The sequence below is a fragment of the Toxorhynchites rutilus genome, chromosome 2 (assembly GCF_029784135.1).
Source record: "Toxorhynchites rutilus septentrionalis strain SRP chromosome 2, ASM2978413v1, whole genome shotgun sequence".
NCBI lineage: Eukaryota > Metazoa > Arthropoda > Insecta > Diptera > Culicidae > Toxorhynchites > Toxorhynchites rutilus.
This window is the reverse complement of record NC_073745.1, coordinates 312027395-312053187: the sequence shown is the minus strand read 5'-3', so window position 1 is coordinate 312053187 and position 25793 is coordinate 312027395. Positions and strand designations below refer to the sequence as shown.

The 25793-nt window shown below is 37.3% G+C and overlaps 2 protein-coding genes and 1 long non-coding RNA gene across 24 annotated transcripts in view; 2 read left to right on the top strand and 1 right to left on the bottom strand.

Moving 5' to 3' along the window:
* The window catches only part of LOC129770678 (collagen alpha-1(XVIII) chain), a 742307-nt gene that overhangs the window by 450805 nt on the left and 265709 nt on the right, over positions 1-25793 (top strand). The gene's annotated exons all lie outside the window — the stretch shown is intronic.
* Positions 8202-8975, bottom strand: LOC129770684 (uncharacterized). The gene is made up of 2 exons (XR_008742176.1): positions 8848-8975; positions 8202-8758 (listed from the first exon to the last, which is right to left on the bottom strand). It is a non-coding gene; the product is annotated as an uncharacterized LOC129770684 (long non-coding RNA).
* LOC129770681 (elongin-C-like) lies at positions 10535-11575 on the top strand. 11 transcript variants are annotated; one of them, XM_055773654.1, is made up of 4 exons: positions 10587-10649; positions 10724-10759; positions 10836-10896; positions 11021-11575. In XM_055773654.1, the coding sequence occupies exons 1-4, from the start codon at positions 10602-10604 to the stop codon at positions 11422-11424; spliced, it is 549 nt and encodes a 182-aa protein (XP_055629629.1). In that variant the 5' UTR covers positions 10587-10601; the 3' UTR covers positions 11425-11575. The 11 variants fall into 11 exon arrangements, 2 of the variants coding, with proteins under 2 accessions (XP_055629629.1, XP_055629630.1); XR_008742167.1 differs by having other exon boundaries at positions 10535-10649; positions 10724-10900; positions 10972-11575; XR_008742174.1 differs by having other exon boundaries at positions 10537-10759; positions 10972-11575.

Below are 25793 nucleotides of genomic sequence, written 5' to 3'. Positions count from 1 at the left end.
TGTCGATCGTACTTATTTTTATTGCATGTTTCGCAGAGTTTAACGTATTCCTTTATTTTCGCTTTCATTCTTGGAAAATAAAAACGCTCCATTATCTGTTTGTGGTTTTCCCACATGCCTCTGTGAGAGCGGTCATGTGTCTGTTCCACAACTAAATTTTGTTCCTCTACTGTTTTGAGGTCAATCAAAAGTTTTTGCGAGAGGCAAACTTTGAAAGGTTTCGCTCTGCTAAAATGGTTTTTGTAGGTTATTTGGATGGTATTCATGACATTTTCAGGACAGTAGATGCAGTTAATCCTTTTGGGATCCATGTATTCCTTGAAAATCCGAAAAATAATAGGCATACCGAAGATGAGTCTAGTGATCGTTCTTCGGTACACTCTAGGGAATATTTCTTCATAATTGTCTTGAGCATCTGGTCCAATTTTCATGACAATTTGATTATAGAATGAATTGACCGGTGATTCTGTGCATTTTATAAGATCCGAGTCGTCCGTGTCGGCCGAATGTACAGTTTGATAATCAGACGACGTATTTTCATCATCCGAGTCGGTAGCAGAAGATTCTTCGGTATCAGGTGATGTGTTTTCAATCATATTGAGTTCGTTGCGAACTCTAGAGAGGCTATCCGCCACGACGTTCTGTTTCCCAGGACGATAGCGGATTTCATAGTCGAATTCTCCGAGTGATAGACGCCAATGCACAAGTCTATTATTGGAGTCTTTCAAATTAAGCCCGTAGGTAAGGGGTTTGTGGTCCGTGTATAGGACAAATTTCCTTCCGTAAAGATAGGGGCGGAAGTACTTACAAGCCCATACTACAGCTAATAGTTCTTTCTCTATTGCTGAGTATTTTTCTTCGGACTTATTCAAGGTTCTGGATGCGAAAGCTATCGGCTTATCACTTCCGATTGTTCCTTGTGACAGTACAGCGCCAACAGCAAAATTGGAGGCGTCTGTGGTCAAAATGAATTGTCTTGAGAAGTCAGGGTACTGCAAAATATTGCTACTAGAGATAATGCCTTTGCATTGTTTGAAAGCATCAATAAACTCTTTCGAGTGATTAATGCTTTCCCCTTTTCTTAAAGCATTTGTCAGTGGCTTAGCAATTTTCGCGAAGTCCCTTATGAATTTGCGGTAATATCCTAGGATTCCTAGGAAGCCGCGTAGTTCCTTCTCATTTGAGGGTAATGGCCATTCTTTGATAATTTGGATTTTATCCGGATTCGGTTTGACACCATCTGGAGTGACAATGTGGCCTAAGAAGGCAACTTCCTTTTGCAGGAATTCGCTCTTGTCCAACTGTATCTTCAGATTATGTCTTTCCAAAGTACTGAATATTTTCGTCAAATTATCAATATGTTCCGTCAGACTGGTTGAAAACACTATAATATCATCCATGTACACAAGACAGGTGATACCAATGTGTTCTCTCAACACATTGTCCATGACGCGCTGAAACGTTGATGGTGCGTTCTTTAGCCCGAAAGGCATTCTCAAAAATTCATAGTGCCCGTTCTCGACACTAAAAGCAGTTTTGGGAATGTCCTTTTCGTCAACCTCGACCTGGTGAAATCCAGATGCGAGATCTAGCGTAGTGAAGTACATGCAACGTCCCAGTTTGTCAAGGATATCCGTAATGTTGGGAATGGGATAACGATCGTCTATCGTCTTCTCATTCAACTTACGGTAATCTATTACCAATCGCCACTTTCTCTTGCCGGTTGCGTCCAGTTTCTTTGGCACAATCCAGACAGGAGAAGTCCAAGGGCTATTGGATTGACGGATTATTCTTTGGTCCAGTAGTTCCGAAATCTGTCGCTTGACTTCCTCTCTGTGGCAGAAAGGGTAACGATATGATTTCGTATGAATGGGCATTTCATCCTTCGTTTTGATAGTGTGTTTAATAACACTAGTGAACGAAAGCTTTTGCCCCTTTGTAAAAAATATCTCACTGTGTTTAGAGATAACCTTCAAGAGTTTCTCTCTTTCGTCAGCATTGAGGTGGTCAATCCTCAGCTGATCGTAAAGAGATCTCTTTAGGCTTTGATTATCATAGAGGAAATTATCGGGTGTACCGATTTCAAAGTTATTTACTTCTAGTTCGAGAATATTGGAGGGTAGATTAATTTTACATGACTTGTTGGAATTGTTAGTGACGTACACTTGGGTATATCCGTTTTTCGCTGTGTACAGACCGGAATGAATAAAGACGTTCGAAGTAATTTTTATGTCTTCTTCTAAATAGAAATCTCCAGTTGCGTTCGAGGAAAGGTTCACTGGTTTATTTTCGTGTGCGTTCAAATACAACGGCTTTGAGTCCGGGTATTTGCGCTTCATAGGAATAACACCGTTTGGGAATTTTAACTCATTGTTGGAAGTGATTATGTCAGCGTTTAGGGTTTTTAAAGATTCATAGCCTATTAGGCCATCGAAAAAAGGGTGGAAGTCGAAGATAAGAAACATTTGCTTTGAAGTGCCTGCGATTTGTGGAAATGGATTCAATTCTACAAATCTGTCAATGACATGAGAACCACTAACATTTCTCACGGTTGTTGGATTTGTTAACCTACAGTTTTCAAAATTTACATGCTGTTTAGCCAAATAGTTTCGATTACTTCCTGAATCAATGAGGAAATTCAACTCTCCTTTATTTGTTCGAAGAGTGATATAGGGTATGAAATTGTTTATGTCGTCGGCCGATGAGTTTCGGCTGTATGAAAATTTAAGTCATCGATCGTTAACTTATTTATCTGGTTTGTGACAGTATCTGTTGTAGGAACATTTTCGGTTGCTGGTGGTTCCAGCTCTTTCGCGCGATCATCCGACTCATTTGTCGTTTGATGTTCATAATAGTTATAGAAATCAGACTCATCGTAATAGTCATGATAGTCATAATACGGGTAGTAATAATCTTCCGGTGAGGGGTAAAAGTTCTGATTGTAGCCGCATGCTTCCTCTTGCATGTGGAAGTTGGGCCTATTAATGTAATTGATTCGATGCGATTTAACGGAGGGAGACTGGCGAGCGGTGTCATTTGGGTGTGCCATTTTCGGTGGAAAATTATTCCTACTTGTTACGAAAGGTGGAGGCTTAAATTGCTGGGAATATGGTCTTTGATTGGGATGGAACGGTGGTTTAGGATTGGGGTAGAATTGGGGCCTTGGATTAGGGTTCGGTTGGTACGGCGGTCTGTTAAATTGTGGTTGTGTGTTAAATTGTGGCTGGTATCTATGGATTGGTCTTGGCGGTGGAAATGGCGGTTTTATTGGAACTTGTGGTTTGGGGATGGCTCCAGTCAAGGGATTGTGGGTTTTAAAAGGATTTCTCGTATATTGGTAATTCTTTTCCTCAAGACAAAGTCTGAGGGCTTCTTTGAGAGTTTTTGGAGATTGTGCTCTTATTATCGGTCCTATGGGCTCCTTTAGCCCTGCCACAAACACTCTCAGGCCTATATCTTGATAGTATTGTTGTTTCGCGACTTTCACAGCCACGTTTGTTTCATTCAAATGCATTTGATTAACTAGGAGTGCAATGATATTCGAAACTTTGCCATAGAATTCCTCTATGTCATTCGTTTGAACAAGCTTGAATAGGTCTCTCGTCAGAGAGACTTCATCTCGCTTGTCGTTGAAATGTGTTATGAGACAGGTTTTTATTTCGTCCCACGCAAGTTCCGAGCCGTACAATTCTACTACGGTGTCGGCTTCCCCTATAATTTTAGTACGGATGACTTGCATCCATACTTTATAAATTGGTGAATGTTTGACGACATCCAGTAATGGTAGGATGCCATCCACAGTTTTGATAAACTGGTGTAGTTTGATGGGATTTCCATCAAAACTTTGTAAATCCCGCAGAACTGAAGGTGTCTGCAAATTTTTTAATACCTTTTCAATAGGGGTTTCCTGTGTTTGGGGCGTGCCCCTATTGTAGGATCTTTGCAACTGTGTTGCAATGTCTTGAATGTCATGTTGCAAGGCATTGATTTGCTCTTGCCAATGATTTCCTGAAAGATTATTTCTTCTTTCATTCCCAGCTCCGAGTTCCTCGATGGAGTTCGAAGCTACTTCTGCAGATAACACGTCTTGCTCCTCCAGCAATGCGGAGAGCCGTTGACTGCGTGTTTCTGGCATTATATAAGCACTATTTTAAATTAGTTATTGTTTTTAAAAATTATTGTTTCACTTGTTAATAGTTAATGTTGTAAATAGTTGATACAAAATATTCTTTCTGTTTTTATTTTTTTTTAAAAAAAGGTGTAAAATTACTCACCTTTGAACTCGAGTACAGCTACAGTAATTCACTTCACGATTATGTCTAATTCACTAATTTATTACGTCTGATTCACTTATTTATATTTTAGGTTACTATTTTTGTTGGTTGCGATATTCACTCGCGTTTTTGGTTCGCGGTTTTTAGGAGGATTACGCACTATTCCTACGATATTCACTCGCGGAAGCTATCAAAGCTGACGTTAAACACTTCTAAAAATCCTACCGACTGCGCCACTTACATTTCTTAACACTAAGGAGGTCTTTTTAAAAATTTTAAATACAACTGCACTACTTGACGATCAGAACTCGAATGATTTTATTATTACAGCTAAAGACCTAACTGTCCTGCCTTTTTCCCTAAAACTGCTAACCTAGCGCCTAGCGATGATCCGATTACATTCTCCGTGCTGGTGCTGTGATCGGATGCCGCCGCATTCCTGTGGTTGCAGATAGTGTCCAGGCTGGGTGCTGCTGACTCGGCTGTCTGGGTGTCATCGTGATGTTCTGCTGATGCGTGGGGGCCAACGGTTGACGGCATCGGGGTGGCTCCGTCTATAATTGATGTCGCTGGGGTGGTTCCATGTTTAACTTATATATATATATATATATATATATATATATATTGTTTGTAGTCTGAGATATTTCTAGATTTTCAGATGAAAATGTATTTCAGATTGTTAAAAAAAGTGTTTTCCTGTTTAGCGCTAAGTGATTACAATCAATATGTCACTTCTGCTGAGCGAGTGTTTAACAATGGTAAAAGCAGTAAGGTTCTGATTCCTATTAGAATAGTTTTTCACGACAGAGAATCAAAAGAACTGGTGCTTAACACGAAGAAACAATTTGGGAAAGTTTTATCAACTGTTATTGATTCAAGATTCATGGTGAACGGGAGAGCAATTAATTTGACATTGCGTGATGTGCTAACCACATTATCTCTGGAATTGCTCAAAGAACTTAGAGATTCTCAATAATTACTCAACATAAAATACGTGGACAGAGGTGTTGTCATTCTAGCTAAGAAAAACAATAATTGTAAGCCAGAACTAATCAGAACCAGGGAAGATCTTAGTTGTATCATTAGTGTCTGATTCTGAGTTAACCCCCGGCCCCTCTCCTTCGCCTAAACGGAAGAAAAATGTAAATTAATCTTATTGGTAATTGAGAATTGTGGGAATATTTTATTTTTATTTTCTCGACAATGGTTTCGAACAAATATCATGACAACATACATGTATTCAATATACAATGTGGTGCGACTAATAAGGAAACTTTGAATGTTGTTCAGAGGGAACGATAACTTAAGAGGGATAAATAACTTTGAGAAATTTGGAAATTATTTATGTTGTAAATGAATGTAAACTTGATATCTACGTTATTGTTATTGACGAAATCTGGATAAAAAAGGAGAATAGTCACATTTACAATATTCATGGCTATCGCGCTTTTTTCTTGTGCCGTGATAATCCTTCTGGTGGCTTGGCAATTATTATAAATAGTACATTCGGAAATAAATTGATAGATACTCAAATAGCTGACGGTTTGTACTATATCCGCTTAGAACTAAAACTTAAAGGTTAACTTCAAACAGTTGCTGGTGTTTATCATCCTCCTTCGTTTGATAACAACAAATTTCAAAATATTTTAGAAGGCTGCTCATCAACTGCTACCCCATCAAAACCATTTCTATTTCTTGGAGATTCCAATATTCTAATCAATCTGAAAAAAATAACGTAGGAAATTTGAGTGATTTAGAAGTGGATTTTAAACGGTACACTCTTTAATAAAAAAATAAAGTTGCGAAACTCATCGTGCGATTGTAGCAAATGGACACCCGGTCCAATGAAAATACGAGTTTTCGAGAGATGCAACAAACGCTCATAGAACCCATCGAAAACGTATGTTGCACTAATACTAACAAAGACACATTAGTTATGTATATTGCTTTCACAGTAAATATCGTTGTGGGTGTGAAAATGAGCTGACTAGAAAATAATTTGTAATCAGTGTTGCCACATTTAAATCTGTACCAGAGGGGTCAAAAATTTTACTCATCTGTACTTTTTTTTCCAAAAATCTGTACCATCGAAAATATTCGTTGTAGAGAAAAATAAATTATTTATTAGCATTAAAAAATACTCATTTATTTACTACAAATACTATATTTTCAAGTCATTCGTGTGTTAGATGATGCTTATAAATAGTTTTTTTTTTGAATCTAGATTGCATACTATAATTTTTTGAAATTTTCGAGCTGCCACCACGATGTTTGACCAAATCCTTTGATCTCAAAAGAGCGCTCATCGTATCGTTGCTGTGCCGATTTCAAAGCTTATTTTTGAGCTGAAAATATTCAAAAAAAAATCACTCGACAGTTTCCGAGGAGTGAGGCATAGTGAGAACGTTACAAACATAGCATCGAAGTGCCGGAAGGCGAGCGAACCGTCATTTTTTTTATGCATCCAATTTTTGTCCACCAGCCCTGCACATGCTCGTTTTCTGAAATTGTGATTTCCTTTCGAAGTAATTTTATCTTTAAGCTACAGAATCTCCATATCTTGTACATTTCCATTGTAGAATCCTGAAAACGCTTCTAATACAACGTTAATGCTAGTCAAATTGGAAAAGTTTCTGGGATTTAACATTACCGTAGACTTGAGCGTCAGATCATCAAAATCGAATCTTTTTCTCATTTTTTTGATCAGCTCCACGAAAAAAACTGCGACAAATATCCTTTGAAATGGTTTGCCTTTCGCTGTCCATTGTTTCGATAATTTCTTCTGCTGCTATCCCAACCTTTTCATATATTGGGAATGGGAAGCAACGTAAGATTCCTCGCAGATATTCGTGAGAATGATGAAATAAAAATCTTTCTGCTCTTGATGTAGCATCGTGAATTCAGGTTCTTCAGCCTGGAACAAAAGATTCAATCTGGGGCAAAACATACGTCGCACCGTCCGACCTGAATCCTTTCAGACGACCCTTCTTAGAGAATTTCGTCCTAATGAAACTGATCGATCATTGCATTGTGAATACTTTTATGATCAGTAGCACCAAGCGATACTACGGCGTAAAAGTAGTCATGTACCTTGATGTTGCTTTGTTCAAATTTAAGAAATTTCACAAATGGAAAAAAGTACTTTTTGACGGAAATCTGTACTCTATACCGTAAAGAATCTGTACCAAAAATAACGAAAAAATCTGTACCATTCCTGATAAATCTGTACGTGTGGCAACACTGCTTGTAATATAACAGATATCATTCATTTCATGAATCACCGCAAACAAAATTTCAAATCATGTTTTAGGAGAAAACGCCACAACGTTAACCGAATTATTACCAGTTGTAATTTGAAAACACAGATTTTTTTTTTTTTTATTAAAAACTGAATCATTTTTTTTTGGAAATTTTGTCTTAAGTTTTCACCTGATTCATGTTTTATGAGAAATTTTAATTCAAAAATAGACTAAACTGAATTTTAGTGCTCATTTTTATTTTAGATTTTAGTTTTCTAAATAAACACAATTTCAATCATCTTTATGATACGATTCCTTTTTGTGTATATTAAGAGGCTCCAATTCAAGATTGGTTAGTACATTCTCAGAATTCGTTGTCACAACACGTGAAATACATTTTTTAAATTTAAATTCATTTTTATGTCATAGAATGAATTATTTATATGTAATACGCTTTCTCCACAGTCAAAACAGATTATTTTAAGCTTTTTAAGCTTTCGAAAAATAAAATATGTTTCAAAAGAGAGATTTCAGTTATTGAAATTATTCAACTTAATGCAAAGGTTATCCAAAACAGACTCATACTCGTTTACCACTATGCAATTAAAGAATATTATGGAAACGAACGAATACAAAGGTCAATTGTATATTTTAAATCGAAACTCAAAAAAATAAACAATCCCCAGTGTCACGTATTATTATGCATAACTTGAAATGTTTATTCATTATATTGTCCTATTATTTTGAATCGAACACTAAAAACACACGGTCAAAAGGACAGCAATCCATTGGGTATTCCAAAAGAATGATTGAGTGAGCCCTAACATCTACAATTGCAGATAACCTGCGGCAATTATCATCTCATGCAACTTGATAGGTGTAACGACAAATTTAGCAAGCTGTTCAGACTGTTTCGCACAGTTTTGCGCATACTTCAGGTACTTAACAACGTTCTCGAGCACTGCCATTGATATGTTCCTAAAAAGGATCGTGTTCGTTTCGATTTCTTTGCTCCGACAGGCGAGTATAGTTCTGATGGTTCTGATGGATCAAGGCATGTTTATGTTTCACGATGAACACATACCCTTCTGCTGAAACTAGTTTGATGAATTCCGAATCCGATCCTTCGAATTTTTCGGCGAGTCTTTTTGGGTTCATTTTGCGACGGAGCTTTCTATCCATTTCTATGAAGATTGATTGGTGAAAATCGAGACTAGCATAGGGATTTCCCGATGAAATGCCACACTAATGAAGAGAAGAAGTGTTATTTATTTCATCTGTGATGTCACCCTCGGAGAAACAAATACAATTAAGGTTCAATATTTTTTACTTACGATGTTCTCAAATGTCACTTCTTCCAGCCTGTCACGACTTCAGAGTACCCAATACCCACGGTTATTTAATCGAAACAAACAATAGGGCCAGCATTATCAATTCTCTCTATCTCAAAGCAACAATGCTTGGTCTGAAGCAGCAGTTTCTACTAGCAAATAAGAGGGTTGGTCAATAAGTTGCTGATTTGTTGCCACTGGCTCTCCGTTTACGTCAGCACAAATTTCGCTAGACAGTGTTGAGGCCTGCAAAAATTTGCAGACGTTCTAATTTCAACGCTATTCTCATAAAGTAACTATTGAATAATTCCCAATCTTCTATAATGCAAAGGATTGTTAATAATTGTTCAAATCGGTGCCGGAATGACGGGATTTAAGGATCAAATAAGAAATTATCGAACAATAAGCGCTCAGAATTGATAATGTATGATACATTTTTGCTTTCCTCCAAAACAGTGGTGTTTCAACCTATCAGGGAAACCGCGTTTCGCTGGTTCTATCGTCCAAAAGTGGGTGTTGCCCCTGAAAGGATGTAAATCATGTGCATGATCTGATATTGGAAGATCTACCAAACTAATGAAGCATAAATATCTGCATAACTCAAGAACTAATCAAGCAAACAGAACCGAAGTTAGCAAGTGAAGGTTTTAGGGTGCAATAAATGTTTCTAAGATGGATAGACACTACTTCCCCCTCTCTAAGGGGGTGCTGCCATACAAATGGAACACAAATTTCTGTATAACTCGAAAACTAAACCAAATTGCCATTGCCATGTGAAGGTTTTAGGGGGCACGAAATGTTTCTATGGTGAATAGATACTCCTCCGCTCTCTCTAAGAGGTGGCTGCCATTAAAATAAAACACAAACTTCTGCATAACTCAAGAAATAATCAAGCAAATTGAGCCAAATTTGGGATGTGAGGGTTTCTGGGTCCGAGAAATATTTCTATGATGGTATGGCACCCCTCCCCCCACTGGAATGGAGAGGGGGTCCCATAAAAATAATACACATATTTCAACCAAATATATTCGAACCAAATATGACAATTGAAAATCTTCGGAAAACTCTGATAAAAAATGGAAAAGTTCGAAAAATTCAATTTGCATATGTTCTTCAATTACATATTGACAAGCGTTATTAGTCCATTTGATGTTTGCGCTAACAAAATTAATCTTCCTTCGAGAATGGAAATGGATTTTAATGTGATAAAACGCACTCCTGAATCGTCTTCTATCTATATAGATATATAAATAAAAATGGATCGCCGAATGTGTTGATAAGAGCAAAACTCGAGAAAAGAATTGTCCGATTTGGGGCTGTCTTTATTCTATCATATCAAATCAAATATTTATTGGTTCAAAAATCTTGAACGAAAATTGTGTCTGAAAATAATCTGATTTTATAATGACGAGTTTTGGTTGAAGTACTAGGAATTTTATAGTAAAAAGTAATTTGGAAGGTTAGATTAAAAGAACAATCAATGAACAGTTTTGCGATTGGACCAATTAACGTGCACTTAATAAGAATACGTGGATGTGATAACGAAAAAAAAAATTTGGGCGAGACGAAGTTTGCCGGGTCAGCTAGTGCTGATATAGGAATTGACACATTCTTATAGGTGATCGGATACCTCGAAACTTTTCGAGGAACCCTCGTACAACGATAGAATTGATTCTCGAAGCGACCATGTTGCTCTTCGTCTGTTTAGTACCATTTAGTCAACGAACTCATTAGTCGTGTTAAAAAAAAACACGCTGATGGTCATTCTAGCTCATCGATGGAGTTTTGAGAACATTCAGATTCTGGTATTCAGTTGACACGTATCCACTAATCAGCCTATGTGAAATATTTAATGTCATAGTTTTATCTGTTAATTTAGACAACGTATTGTTACTGCAAGATATGGCGAATCATTGTAGGTAGAGAACCATTGTATTTTGTACGTTCCTGTGAAATAAGCATGACAGATAGACATCTAATAAATAATCTAGATAATTTACGTAAATGAACGGTTCTTAAAACTTACTGTGAACAGTGACATTTCAGAACCTTGTAGGTAAAATATTTATCTCATCATGTATTGTTTCTCCAAAACAATTTCCGATTAACACTATTGTTTTTCCGAAGGAGACTTCACGGATCAAACTACACTCATCGTCTCTGGATCGTTTTTTAGTTAACACTGCGCCGGAAACTTTCAATTCTAGTCCCAGGCTTCACAAATCAAGCCTCATAGCAATGGAAGCCAATACGGATCCCAGGAGTCCCGCCGAAAAATGCGTGGGGCCGAACTCTGAGTTCATCAAACTAGTTTCAGCGGAGGGAATCGAGTTCTTCGTGGCACGCAAGCACGCCTTGATCTCGGAAACTATCAGAGGCATACTCGCCTGTCCAGGCATAGAAAACAGAACCAACACAATCCATCTGAAGAATATATCAACGGAGGTTCTCGAGGATGTTATCAAGTTTATTAAGTATAAACATTACAACCGGACCTCCACGGGGGAGTTTCCTGATTTCATTATTAAACCCGACATGATATACGAACTAATGATTGCCGCGAATTATCTGCAGCTGTAGCGATTGAAGCTGGCGAGTACGCTTGTTGTTGTTGCTTGTGTTAAACTTTATGCTATCTTTGTAATCACAGATCAAATTGCTGACAGAATTTTAAAATTAATACATTTTAGTTCTAGATTTTAATTGTCATGACTACAATAATTATCCCCAATGCACTGTTTAATATATTTTTTGGGCATAATTCGCATATCGAAACAAAGCTGCCTTTCATTATCGTAACTAAGTGGGGCTAACCTTGATCATAAAATTCGCTATTCTTTCCCTTCTTTGTCATTGATAGCCTAAAAAAATTTCAATGCAACTCTTTCAACACTTATTAATATTGCATTAATACCATTCGCAATTATTGATGTTACACGTGTACCGAACAGAAATGCGACGCAGAGTGATTTTAAATAGAATCAATACTAGTACTAGTACTGATGAGATTTTCTTATACCAACAAGAATACTAGATACCAGACAGTGAGAACCGTGGAAATTTGAGGAAAGTATTTCAACAACGATACTCTAAACACAGTTGTTGTCAGTGTTTATAAGTGCACCGAGGATCACAAACACAATGGCACATCAAAAACTGGAAAAATATTTTAAAAATAAATGTAAATGTAAATAAAGTGAAGAAAATCTTTAGAATCGGGTTCCGGTTCGAACACTGGCTATGGATCCTCACACGATCTTTAACCTTTATTCTGTATTTCGATCGATTCGAAATATTTCGAACGACTTGATAAAATTCCATTCTGTATTTCGTTCGAGTTGTTTTTGCATTTTGATCGATCTGTTTCTCTTCGAACATTAAATGAGCGAAACGTTCGAAATAGACAATGCGAAATTATAACTTAAACGAAATAACGGTTTCGAACGAAATAAAAATACGTCGGTATACAAAATAGGGCTGTTTGTGTTGATAATTTGGGTGCCCACAACTGATTCCTATAGAACTCAACTTAATACGAAAACGGAACGTTTAACATCGCGAAAAACTTAAAAGGTAATTACGGAGGGTTATGAGTTCGAAACACAATCCACGCAAAAGGTGAAAAACTTAAAGGTGAAATTTTATTATAAGTACAGTTGAGTTAAAATCGTGATTTTTGAAGATCTTGATTGATTTCTTACCAGAAATTGTTTATAGCGAAATTGGGAAAGGTAAAAAATTGGATGTCAAAGAACAAATTGTAGAGCGGTTAGAGAGCCTTAATTTGGTTGATAGGAGCAATCAAGCTAATTGTACATTTTTGGGACAAAATGACAAATAACACTGTACTGTACACTGTACTAAATTTTCTCATCTTCCAAACGGACGCAACAGAATCGTCTTTCGTAGCATACTTTTTAATGAAGAGCCTGTTTGAAGCGAACAAAGTCCGAAACTTCTATAACTTTGTAATTGCTGAAGTTCGACCATATGCGTAGAAGGATTTTTTTTCATCAAATATGATCGTCTATCATCTTCTGAGAGATTCTGGATAATTTTTTTTTTATGTGAGAAAGGTGTGTTATGACTTTAAGGGGGTGAATCGAAAATTAAATTCTTCTTTTATATTCAAAAAACCAAAAATATATGTGTAAAAACAAATAACAAAAAAAATTATCGATTTTAGACAGGATTAGATTACATACAGTGGAAAGAAACCGAAGGCTGTATATAATAGGGCCCGCCCTGCATGTGTATTATTCAATAGACTTATGGGTTTTGTTTTATATTTTTGATAAAATCACACTAAAAAGACACATATCACACTAAAAAGAAGCGTTTCAAAAATTAAAAGTCAATTTAAAAAAAGGGTTTCTGAATTATAACAAAGACTATACACTTGATTACAAAACGTCCATGTATTGCAAAATAGGTATTTGAGAAAATATTGTTTTTCTAAATAGACTAGCTTACCCGGCAAACGTTGTTCTGCCATATCATTTTTTTCTAGTCAATATTTTGGTTGTTAGATGAAAAATAACTAATGTAATTAATCGAGTGTGAAGTGAAGGAGTTGCATAAGAATATGTTCATAAAATAATGATAATAAAATAAATTTCATAACTTTTTTTCATGGTTGATGTTTGGTTTAAGATAGATTATATAATATGGTAGCGTATTATTTAGTCGTTGTCATTCAATCGAGGAGTATTCACATCAATATTCTGAATTTGAAACAACTGGAACGCTGGAACTGGAACTGGAGGCTCAATGTCGTCTTAGTCGAATTGAATGGCAAGGTTGCTACATTTACACTACTCGTTTGGACTTGAGTGAAACGGATTACAGAATGCAAAATTACAATACGTTCGGGTAATTTCGATTCGATTGGATTTTAGAATGAGGGTGAGTAGTTGATAAATAAACGGATCTAGAATTTCCGAGGATATTACACTGTCGATTCCCTGGAGACGTATTTTGCCGACTAACCAAACTAAAAATGTTTGTATGAGGCAATCAATTGAATTCCAAAGACTTCATTGCCAATTAAAGACTTTATTTTTTGAATTGAGTTGTACTTTAGCCTGTCAATAGGAAAGGCTGTGTCCGCGTTGCTCATGACAGCATATACAATGAATGTATTTATCCTTCACGCCACTTCTGTTGATTGTATCGTAGGAATCGCAGTCATTCGCTTTCTACTTTCGGGTACATTTCGACCATGAATTGTAGAGACAATCACGACATCGTAGAGTGTCTTAACCGCTTCGAACCATCATACAATATACATAAAAATACATCAAGCGCACTCTCTTGTTTGTTTCGTCTCCTCAATGCACAGGTTCATCAATATTTGTTCAAAATTAGTAATGATGTTCATAACAAAAGAAGTATCTGTGGCGTGATCTCGTTGTTTGATGCTGTCCTTTCTCGTTCCTTCCGAACAGCTCTCCGGCACGCGCTCTCCAGCTGCTGCTTTATCAGAATTGAGGTCACTTGCGCATGTGCGTAAATACTACGTATTACGTATACTTAAAAACGTACGAAATTATTTGGATATGGTTTATACAAAAATACTGAAATCACGATTGAAAATTTGGGGATGGTGGTAAGAGGGTGATAATCTGAGGTTTTATGTTTATTTTGAAACCAAACTTGTAAAAAATTCAAAAAAATGTGAAAAAATTGGATTTTTTTCTGCATAGGGCCATCAGTATTAAATATACAGTAATAGACATCCTAGCGATATGTTATATAGTTTACGACCTATTGTCACGCCTACCAAATTCTTCGTGTATAATTCCATTAAAATTGGTCGAGCCGTTTCGGAGGAGTTCGACCACAAACACCGTGACACGAGATTTTTAAATACACTCGATAAAAAAAATTAGAGGAACAGGGTGTGAAGTCGGAAATTTTAAGAGATTTTTGACATGCTGTAACTTCGTTGATCAACTAGCTGACCCGGAGAGCTACGTCCCGACCAAAATATTCTGTTTTTTCATCGCAGAACTCCCCGTTGATTGATCTTCTTATTGCCCCTTTACAATTTCCTTTTACTATAAATGTTATATTACTTCTGCCAAAACTCGTCATTATTATATAAATTTATTTTCAGACGAAATTTTCGCTCAATATTCTTGATTCACTTGCAAATAACATGTTTCTCAGTTACATGGAATAAATTTTTGATGCAGAAATGTAAATTTTAATTCTTAATTAATATTTCCAATGCGCGTTATTTCACCTGAGATTTTTTTTCAGATTTTTTTGAAAATTTTTCGATTTTATTTTGAGCTACGTGAAGAGACAAATACAACAAAATAAATACAATCTCAAACAAAGATCAATTTTGTTAGCGAAACATCGAATGAATTAAAGACGCTTATCATGATGTAATTGTAGAAAATATGATAAATCAATTTTCCGCATTTTTCGATATTCCTTCTGAGTTTTTCGAGAATTTTCTGATTTTTCTTTCCACTATATTTATTTACATAAAGAGACGAATACGACGAAATAATGACGGCGCAAATCAGACCATCCCTTCTTCGGATTTGCGCTTACCAACACATTTGGACATTTTTATTTATATAGATTAAAATTACGACTGATTTTTTGAATGAACGTGTCCAATTCATTGATCATTCAAGAAAAAATTATCCGAAATACAGAGATGTCTGATTAAATATGATAATGGAAAATTAATTTTGGATGGCTGCGACCTTATGTAGAGGTAACAGTGGCTTAGTATTGCTCAGTTTCCTTGCTGGTATGAATAGTAAATGGAATGTAAATGTAAATTTTATGTGAATGGAATGTAAATTTTGTGACGAAAAAAAAAACGCAAAAACGGTAGGAGAGAGAATTCCAGAACATACATGTAATCCTTGAATGATATGGCAGCTATTTTGAGCCTTGAGTATTCGAACCTGTTCTAGCTATTTCCCGCTCATCCCGGTCAGAGATCTTCGATTTACGTGGAACTCTCTGCTTCTTACCGTATCCTTGAGAATTCGCCAATTAATTGAGCACTAATTGATGGAATCGTCCAATCCGACGAGAAATTTCTCTGATATCAACATTTTCTTGGTGAAATGCAAAGATTTGTCTTTCTTCTCTCTCCGTGAGGACTTTTCCCTTCGGCATTTGCCAAATTCAATTGATCAAAACAACTAAAGCAACGGAAATTGTAACTGGTCTTATAGAAACTTGACACTAGAATATAAATTGAAGCATTTGTTCAATTTTAGTGTTCCCCTTATTTTATTGCGCACACACACACGCACTCATACGCGCTCACCTGTCATCTGCTGACCCAAGACCGCGTCCGTGTTTCTGGGCAGAGCACGTCGCTCGATCCCGCTATCCGACTTCCTGGGGAGAGCACGTTGCTTGATCACGCTGCGATTTCCTAGGGAGAGCACGTCGCTCGATCCCGCTGTCCGATTTGCTAGCGAGAGCGCGTCGCTCGATCCCGAGGCGATTCTGTCCTGAGGGAGGCGAACTTCGGGGCTCGATTCCGGGGAACTCCGGAAAACACTCCGGTCCTTCAGCGGAGAAGATAAACTCCGCCGGAAAACTGCGGTACACTCTCCGCCACTCCACCACCAAGCTTCCAAAATGGCCACGTTAGAGACCGGCCTCACACAATGAGGCAAATCAGAGAAAAAACATGCACCCGCGAACAGCACCGACTGCCCGGTACCAAATCCCTTTTTCGAATCAATCTTTTCATTTTCTCCGCTTGACAACTATTTGGTTCTCGCCAAGCGGTTGACAGTTGCGCTGTCAAAATGAGCGCGTAGCGCCGCGTTGTGTGTGCTGTCAGTTATCCTTTCAATAGAGACCCTAATTTTAGTGACGCCCAAACATTACACATTGTTTGTTTACAATGACACAAAGCAGCTAGATCATCACCTGGTCTTGTAGAAGTTGGACAGAGTGTATGACCATTTTGCTATGTATGAACGACTTGCATCCATGTATACTGTTTTTCTTGGTCATAAATTTCAGCCTTTTCTAAAATAACGGTTCTTTAAATTGAAAAACATATGTTTTGAATGCAGTTTTAGTGTAACAATTCAATTATAACAATTTTTGAACACGCTGACCCGGCGAACTTCGTCCTGCCTAAAATTGATTTTTGATATGGATATATTCGAACATTCACATTGATGTGCTAAGCACGATCTTGGGCTCAATTTCAGATTTATTCATTGATGTTATTCGTCTTTTTACAATTTTCTCTTTTCACAAACATTCTAATACTTTCAAAAAATCGTTATTATAATATAAAATTATTATCAGACACAATTCTTGTTCAAGATTATCTAATCATTTGCAAAAAAAAAATGTTTCCACATTACATGATGTAATTTTAGAACATATGGGAATTAAATTTTCCGAACTTTTCCATTTTCCTTCAAAGTTCTCCAAAAATTTTCGGGTTTTTTCTCGCCGTAACATTGACCTATTAGCGGAGACGAATACAACAAAATAAAGACGGTTAAAATCGGGTGATTCCTTACTCGAGTTTTGTGCTTAGCAACACATTTGGCGATCGGTTTTGATTTATGTAGATTATAAAAATTTTAAGAACTTTCTATAAGTCATATACAGAACACTTTTTCACAATTTCAAGAGGATGTTGTGAACTGCGAAACGAGCTTCAATCAATTTTCCAGTTTCTGTTAATTAAATTATATTGGAATTATTGAAAAAATCGTATTTATAGGATTTTCTCTGGCTTTAGAAAATGGTAGCACTGGACAGACTCGTTTTTTAAGGAAAATCGAATGGTAATCCTGAAAAAGCATACTTGTTTACTTCATCCTAGGAGCAACAATATTATTTCTTATAAATACCAAAATACGTATCTTCATCAGCCTTAACACAGAAGGCCCCCAACCGACGGCCATATTTCACGTCCCGAAATGAAAAGCAAAAAAAAAGTGTGTTTATGCTAATGCAATGTTTGAAGCAAGACTTAACTCATCTTGTAGTCGCTTCCTCGCCAGCTTCACTCTGTCTGATCCTTTCCGGCTATCCTCTGCTGCGTGGCGCTGAAATGAGTCGAAAACTGCACAAAAGGCCAGCCAGACAGACACAAGCTTCTAGAATCCCTTTTGCAAAATAATAATAATAATTGTGCACTGCCAACACATTGTATTCCCCCGGCCAAGAAGCGGCCCTCCAAAAGGGCCTCTCCCTTTTTCTCTTAGGCGCACTCGAGGAGGAGGTCAGCTCTTGCTCTTGCGGGCCGTGTTCCTAGCAGACCAAGCGAGCGGGTCTGTATTATAAATTGTATGAATGCTAATGCGTCCAGGGTGCTCCAGCTCATCGCCCTGACTGAGAGAGGGGTGGAGGGATCGTGCACACACACACAAAAATACACATTTTAAAACGTTGAAACACAAGAATGGAGCAAGCGATGCAGTTGTTGAACATGATTTCCACTGGGTAGCAGCAAACGCCCCAAAAGAGTGGAACGAACTGAGAGAGAGAAGAGTCAAGAAAAGGAAAAACGATTAAAAACAAGATAAATGTGTTGGATGAGCTTCTTCTTGGTATAATTAGCATGTTTTCAGGAACGGATGCACAATTGCTAGTTCAAGGTTGATAGACAATTCAAATTACAGTGCAGTTCAGAGGAGAATAATTTTGACAATATGTGACGAGATACGATATAAATAACGAAAAAAAAAGCAAAATATTAAGGTTTGAGAACCGCAGCTCAATCATATCAGATAATTATCTCAGAATCCCCGTCACACTTATCTTATTAATCCAACATCTAGCAATCGAGATCAAAACGAAGCGCAATTAGTCGAAAATTCTTTCCCAAATTATCCTCGGTGGGTTGAGGAAAACAGCCAACAGCCAAACAATATCTCGCCCAAAAATACTATCTACTTTATCGTTCATTTGCATTAGCTATTTCTGCGTTCCTTCTCTATCTTGGCGCGAGAAATTTATTCCTTCTGTCTAGGCCTCAAGAACAAACTCCGGAAAGGCGTTCCCCTTTTTTCCCTCCGTACAGCCTTGGTTTTATCAAACCACCCAAATCGCATTGCCATCCGACACTGGCAGCAAGGAAACGCCAAACCAAATTCCGCTTCTTGGCGCAGTGGAATTCGACCGAATTGAAACAGCAGCAAGCCAATGGCCTATCCTTCGTGCCATCCCTGCGAGAACGACGACGACGATAAATTTGTTACTGGAAAGATCAAATTGCGAATCGCGAATCCTGTTATCTGCGTCCATCGGATTCATCTATTCCGGGCTGGTTCCGTTGGATTCTTGGTTGTTTTCCTTGAATGAGACGGACACAAACCGGAGCTAATTGCGTCAAAGATCCGATACAGACCGAAGATGAGAATGCGACTGCTGCCGATAAGACTTCAAGAAAGTGGGACGACGGCGGCGACGGTGGCGTCGAAGCAAGCACGAGTGGCACTAATGAAGAATAATTAACCCAGGAATCTCATCATCTTGCTCTGTCTGGGAAAATCCTTGGGTTCTCGTTTTGCACGAGGAGCGATTTGATTTATGGCGTTCCCATTCCGCGGGATTGGTAACCGACGGGAGCCGCCGGTTGGGGGACTTAAGGACATCTATTTCTTCCTCTTCGATGGCAATGCCGTTCTGCAAATGAAGAAGCCTGGTATTCTCACTCGCCTCAACACCATCTTGAGGACATGTTTTAATTGAATAAGTGGCTCATGTTTTACTTTCGGCTTTTATGTATTCGAAGGGACATTTCAATAAGTTTTTGCGGGTGGCGCAAATTATGTAAAAGAGTTTCGAACGTAGTTATGGAGTTTCGTGAGATAACTGTTGTTGCGGTGTGGCATAACTGACGTATTCCTTTTTTGAATGTGAGATACGAAACTCTCTCGTCTGCGTTGGTAGGGCTTAACTTTCGTTTGATTTCAGATCCATACCTACTCGAGGGGAATGAAAACCACATTCAAATTTTTTCGATAGATATTCGTGCATACTAAATAATCAAGTTATATTCCACTTAACGAGAGCAACTACGATGTGTACAGTCTACCCAAGCTCAAGATATATTCCTCTTTACACATAATTCTAAATGAATGTTCATTCCTGATAATGAACCTATTATGGTGGCGATGCTAAAATCAACTTTGTCGAACGTTTACCTCCAGTTGCGTACGTATCACAGTCAGCCCAATTCCTCCAGTTACTGACTGCTACCCATCGCACCCACGATGCACCAAGTGAAAAATTAATTACGAAACTCTTCCGTCATCAGACTCGATCCGTCTCGTCTCGTCTCACAAGTGCAATCAGCTTTTATCGTGACGAGCGCGCGTCAAATGCAAATTGGAGTGCAAACAAGCGGAACAAAGTTGCGCCATCGCATCGCACCGCGTACCCGCCTTTATTGCCTTCCATGTGTAAGCGGGGTTTTAATTGGGTTAACGAACGCTCAGTGAATGTTTTACTTGCGGTTGATTCTTCATGAACTGTTTAAGTTTCGATAGGTCCTTCAACAGGCAGGGTTATTTTAAGCGTAAATCATGAAATGATTTATTTGGAAGTACTATTTTCAAGAAAAAAGCAGCGTAAAAATCATAAATAATGAAAGTTACAGTTGAAGAGGTTTTTCTAGAATTTTAAAAAAGATCGACCTCTCAACTGGAGAGTCAAAAAGAATCTACTTTTATTTCCTTCAACATAACTTAACTTAGCCTCGCTAATCTGTGCTATGGTTGTTTATTATTTATTCTATGTGCTATCGCTCGCGCTAAGGAATGTTTAGATACAGGAATATTTAGATGACAGGTCATCAAAAAAAGTGTTTCTACAGAACGTGTCACGATGTGCCATGCTGCTGCGTCGATTGCCGTGGTAACATAAATATTATTATTGTCATACAAAAATCTATTCTTTATACAGGGACTTCGAACTTCGATATAATGTACATCTCAATTTTAAAACTATACGTTATATCGAAGCATTTATTGCTGTTCGAGTATGGTTAGTAAAAAAATGATGATAAAATTCAACTAGAAAGTGGAGTCAACCTTTTTGGTCATTTTTTTTTTCTTCATACAGCTCATTGGGGGTAAATAAATAAATAGCTCAAAAAAATAATAAAAAACATTGACACCGAAATCAATTTCATTTATCAAATCCAAGAAAAGTGAAACATGTTTCTCTAAGAATTTTTCACATCAAGCAAAACAATTAACACGTTAAGCCCCATTTTTTTCTTGCTGCGCTTTCCATTCAACGCATCAAGAGCGTTTGCACAACATCAGTGTCGATCCCAGTGCCCAAAGATATTTATTGTATAAATAGAAAATAGTCAGCAATTAGACTAGAAAGTAGTCTCATCTTGTGAAACATCCGAAAACAATACGTACATATTTTTATTTAATTATTTTGTGACTGTCAGTCCCAGTCAGTCAGCACTTTCCTACCAAAAAGCTCAACGTCGGCCCCTAGGGACCGACGCTGGGTTTAACGTGTTAATAGGAATGATTAGTAGAAACATAACCTCCTAATGATGTAATCAGGCCACTTCTCAAGTTTTGCTACATGCAATTTTGTCCAAGATGATCTTTTGACAAAGCACACTGCGTTTTTAGAGGTCAAACTTCCTAACCAGAATAGTTTCACTGAGATTTTCATTTTCTGGATCAACTGATGCCGAAATTCGAAGGATTGTCTTAGCATTTTGTTCGAAGTGCAAGTGTGAACATCAGCTGATGGGTTATGTACTTTCTCAACAATTCCTTTGTCTTTTAGAATATCAAACACCATGAATGGACGGCTTCATTGTTTACCGTGAACTCAAACCAACGATCTTTGACACAACACAGCACGCTATAATACGAAAAAACTAGAAGTGGGTTATATATGTGATATAACCGCAAGGTGGACGCAGGACTGCCGTTGTCTTAGCATTCAATAAATATCAAACATATAACTCTAAGACAATTTATATGTCGAACGAGGTGATTATCATACCGCTTCATTGAGCCGTAAAAAGAAGAATCGATTCCTCTTCGGACATACCAAGCGCCAATAACATTGCAACACGGCAACGCTCGTCAACACCCTTCGCGTGCAAATGAAGAGGCTCTGAAAAATTTGAAGTTTGAATCAATTCCATCAACTCCCCGTATTCTTTCGACCTTGCGCTTTGCGATTTTCTTTTTCCTCTATTCAAGAGAGACCTTAACATGTTGAGCCCAACGTTGGTCCCTAGGGGTTGCTCTTGGTTGCGATTGCATCACGGAAACCGAATGCGCAAATCTTCCTTTGCTCGAGCGCATTTGCAAGCGAATAAAAGAAATCACAGCCTGTATGTATTTGCGATGACGGTTTCTCCAGTTGCTTTGATTTTGTGTCCGTGTTTGGGAACACGTTCCGATCACCACAATAGCAATTATCATCAATGAGCTAGATTGTTATGATTTCAATAGTCTGTTTCCAAAGCAATTTAAAAGCTATTAGCTATCTAACGTATAAATCTACACCTAAGTGGCGCTGCGGTGAAAGTGATAATTGTTTTAAATTTTGCAATGTGAGTTTATGGAAGGCTTGTAGTTATTTCCATAAATCACAATGTTATAGTCATAAAAGATCATTAAAATTGCGATTAATTTGTAAGTAATTTAATTCTGCGCAATTTTATATATAACATGTTATTCTTACCTCCTTCAGTAGTGAAAATTGTATAAATGTTGACAATGGTTGAATCAAAAAAGAAAATTCGAGAGCACAATCAAAAACAAGTTGAAAAATGCCTGATCCTAGATGTGAGAACTACCTTCGAAATACCGGAAGTAAAATATACGTGATTTGTTTTTGAGTTTTAGGTTACCTTATCATCATTTTCTTAGTTCAAAAACAAAATCCAGATGTCTCACCGATCGTTTACGTTTTGCGTTAGATCGCCAAATGAAACAAGTTTTCGGGTCAATAATAACCAATCATATAACTCATGGAGATTTTGTCTTTCGAATCAAATGATTATCATACCACTCCGTTCAGCCGGAAAAGAGGTATTAACCTTCAAAACCTTGCAGTCCAGCGTCACTCTTCCGTTTTCGAAACATTGAACTTACACCCCGGTACAGAAATAAAAGACGTAGTCCTTCGTCAAAATCTAGTTCACCTGTAGTATATGTACCCTAGGGTGCCAATGAAAATGGTCATCTCTATTTTCAAAATGTTACCCCATAAAAAATGTTCACCACCTCGAAAAAACACCCTATGCCAAATATCAGCTCGATCGGACTTAAGGAAGAGTGGCGCAAAACGGTCAAAGTTTTTTGAAAATCGAAAAATCACCCAAGGGGGGAAAGGAAATCGGGGTTTTTGATAAATTTTTTTGATGCCAAATGTTTAACATTGCATGAAACGTCGAAATTTAGTGTCATCTCGATAATTTTTTTGGACAAAAATCGACACTCTGGGACAGTGATGGAAAAAAAAGTCACAGGAGGGTTGTGTCCAAGACACGACCGCATAGTTGACGTAGGATTCCGTTAGGCTATCTGCTGCATGCTGATTTTGGATATGTTTGAAGAATTACATTGTTAAACTCTTCGATGATTTAGGTCTGTTTTGTCTGGTCATAATCATTATCGAACACAAGTTTTCTCACCAAAAAACAAGAGTTACTTTAGTATGGAGAAAATATATATGAATTGGAAAAGGTAATTTAATTTATAATTTTTTATTTTCTGACTGTTTATTCAACCCATTTCCTTTTCGCTTTAACCCTAACGGAACACGATGCTACATGCCTCAATGCGAATTTCAATTGGGCTAACAGCACCCAATACGATATGTAGAGCATATGTGAAATCACTTTTTCGAATACTCCTTGATTTTTCCAATTTTGCTCGTCGCATGAACTTTCCTTGGGGGAAAAAAATCGTTTGATATTTCAAGTCATGTTAACACAATATCTACCATGTACAATTTTACACTTACAGTTGTGCTAAAAGTTTCACAATACATGATCGGTCATTGATATGAAATTTCACGAAGCAACCAACATAAAAGTTCCAAATTTAAATTTTATTTATATTCTATCAAGCATAAATTCTATTCAGTTCATTGAAATATCATTCTTCAATCAACCCATCGAAAGATTCTCATTGGAACGAAAATAATAAAAAAACACTCGTTCATCACTCCCAACTTATTCGCCAGCACGTATGCAATCAGCAATGTCCACGCTAGTTACAATTAGCACTATCCATTTGTGCGCGTCGTTAGTTAAACTATCGACCACGAGGGTATTTACATGCTGATTTCCCTCAGGCAGCTTGGTTTTGATGTCTCTGTTAGGGACCCGCCGCATATGTCGTCAATTTCGACCAATCAGAAGTGGCTATTTCCGTTAGGATAGGGGTTGAAATTTTTCAATTGTTCGATAGTAAGTTTCATGACATATATTATTTTATTCAATGTAAAAAAATGTTATGTAGTGCCGAAAATGATTGACGCAAAAATCTCATCAATCCATCATGAAATGACTAAGCAATAAGCATTTGGAATTGGACAATTTTCACGGTGCGCTCGATTTTCGATTTTCAATTTGTACCCCAATATGTTCCCGAAAGACGTAATCCTACGTCAAAATCGCCTCGAGCGATCAATTAATAGGTATATACCACTAGTCAGCTGTATTGACATCACCAGCAACGAGCGAAGCTTTCGTTTTCTGAATGCTTACACATAGAGCACACTATAAACGGAGAGCTGCCAAAATTTCACAAAAGCGATATGGCAGTGGATTCATTACTGTCTGCATTCCCAATGCTTTGCTCATACGATTGAAGGTTTATCGTGAAGGCACGCTACAAACGATTAATCTCAGCTGGGGAAGTTGGGGATCAGATACTGCTCAGACTGTTTACTACTGACGAACATTTATGATCTGAGCATTACATCGCTCTGATTTTCAGTTGCCGAAACGAGTGGCTTTTGCGGTTTTGCTTCACACCCGTCTCCCGTCTCGATCTATTAATAAACTCAGAGTAACCAAGAAAACATCATTCTGTTGCGAAGGGAGGGGAGTAATAGTTGATCGCAACTAGTACAGATCGCGATCTGTGCAGTTTGCGATTAATTATGGATCGAATCATGATCGCTTAATTTCTATCCTTGCTCTGGAACTTAGTTATTTTTAGGAATACGAGACGAAACGTATTTTCAAAAAAAATTGTTGATGCCAAATGTCTTAAAATTGCATTACTCGTCTAGATTTACTGTTTTCTCGAAAAAAAATTTAGTCAAAAAAAATTTTTTTTTGGCGCTTAGTCGTTTTTCCGTCTGAAAAGTCGTCTTTTGACAAAAAAAATTTTTTTGAGATAACTGTAAATCTCGACGTCCAATGCATTTTAAGACATTTGGTATAAAAAACAAGTTTTTGAAGCTCCGATTTCCGGTTATTTTTTGATTTTCAAAGAACTCAAATTTTAACGTCTGCAACACTAATAAATGAAGTTCGGATGAGCTAATATTTCACATAGGGTATATTATCGTTCAAATCAACATTTCGCAACAAGTTCCGAATGAAAAATCGAGATAACTATTTTTATTGGCAGTTAAAACCATACGTTTCGTCTCGTAGTCCGAAAAAAAACTAAGTCCCAGATTGTCGATCTTTGACAAAAAAAAAATGAGATGACACTAGATCTCGACGTTTTATGCAATTTTAAGACATTTGGCATCAAATTTTTTTTTCGAAAACCCTGATTTCCTTTACTCCCTACAACCTAACTTTGCCTCTTCCACGGCCAAAGTTGAAATGAGCGAGCATCGGATTTGATCCTCAGATCAGCTCGGTATTCTTCAGAACCGGAACTACGTATTTATTAACGAAGTTAATAATTCCATAGTTTTAACCGAAATTCTTTGCGGTTGTATCTGTCTCGCTTTTCCCACATTCG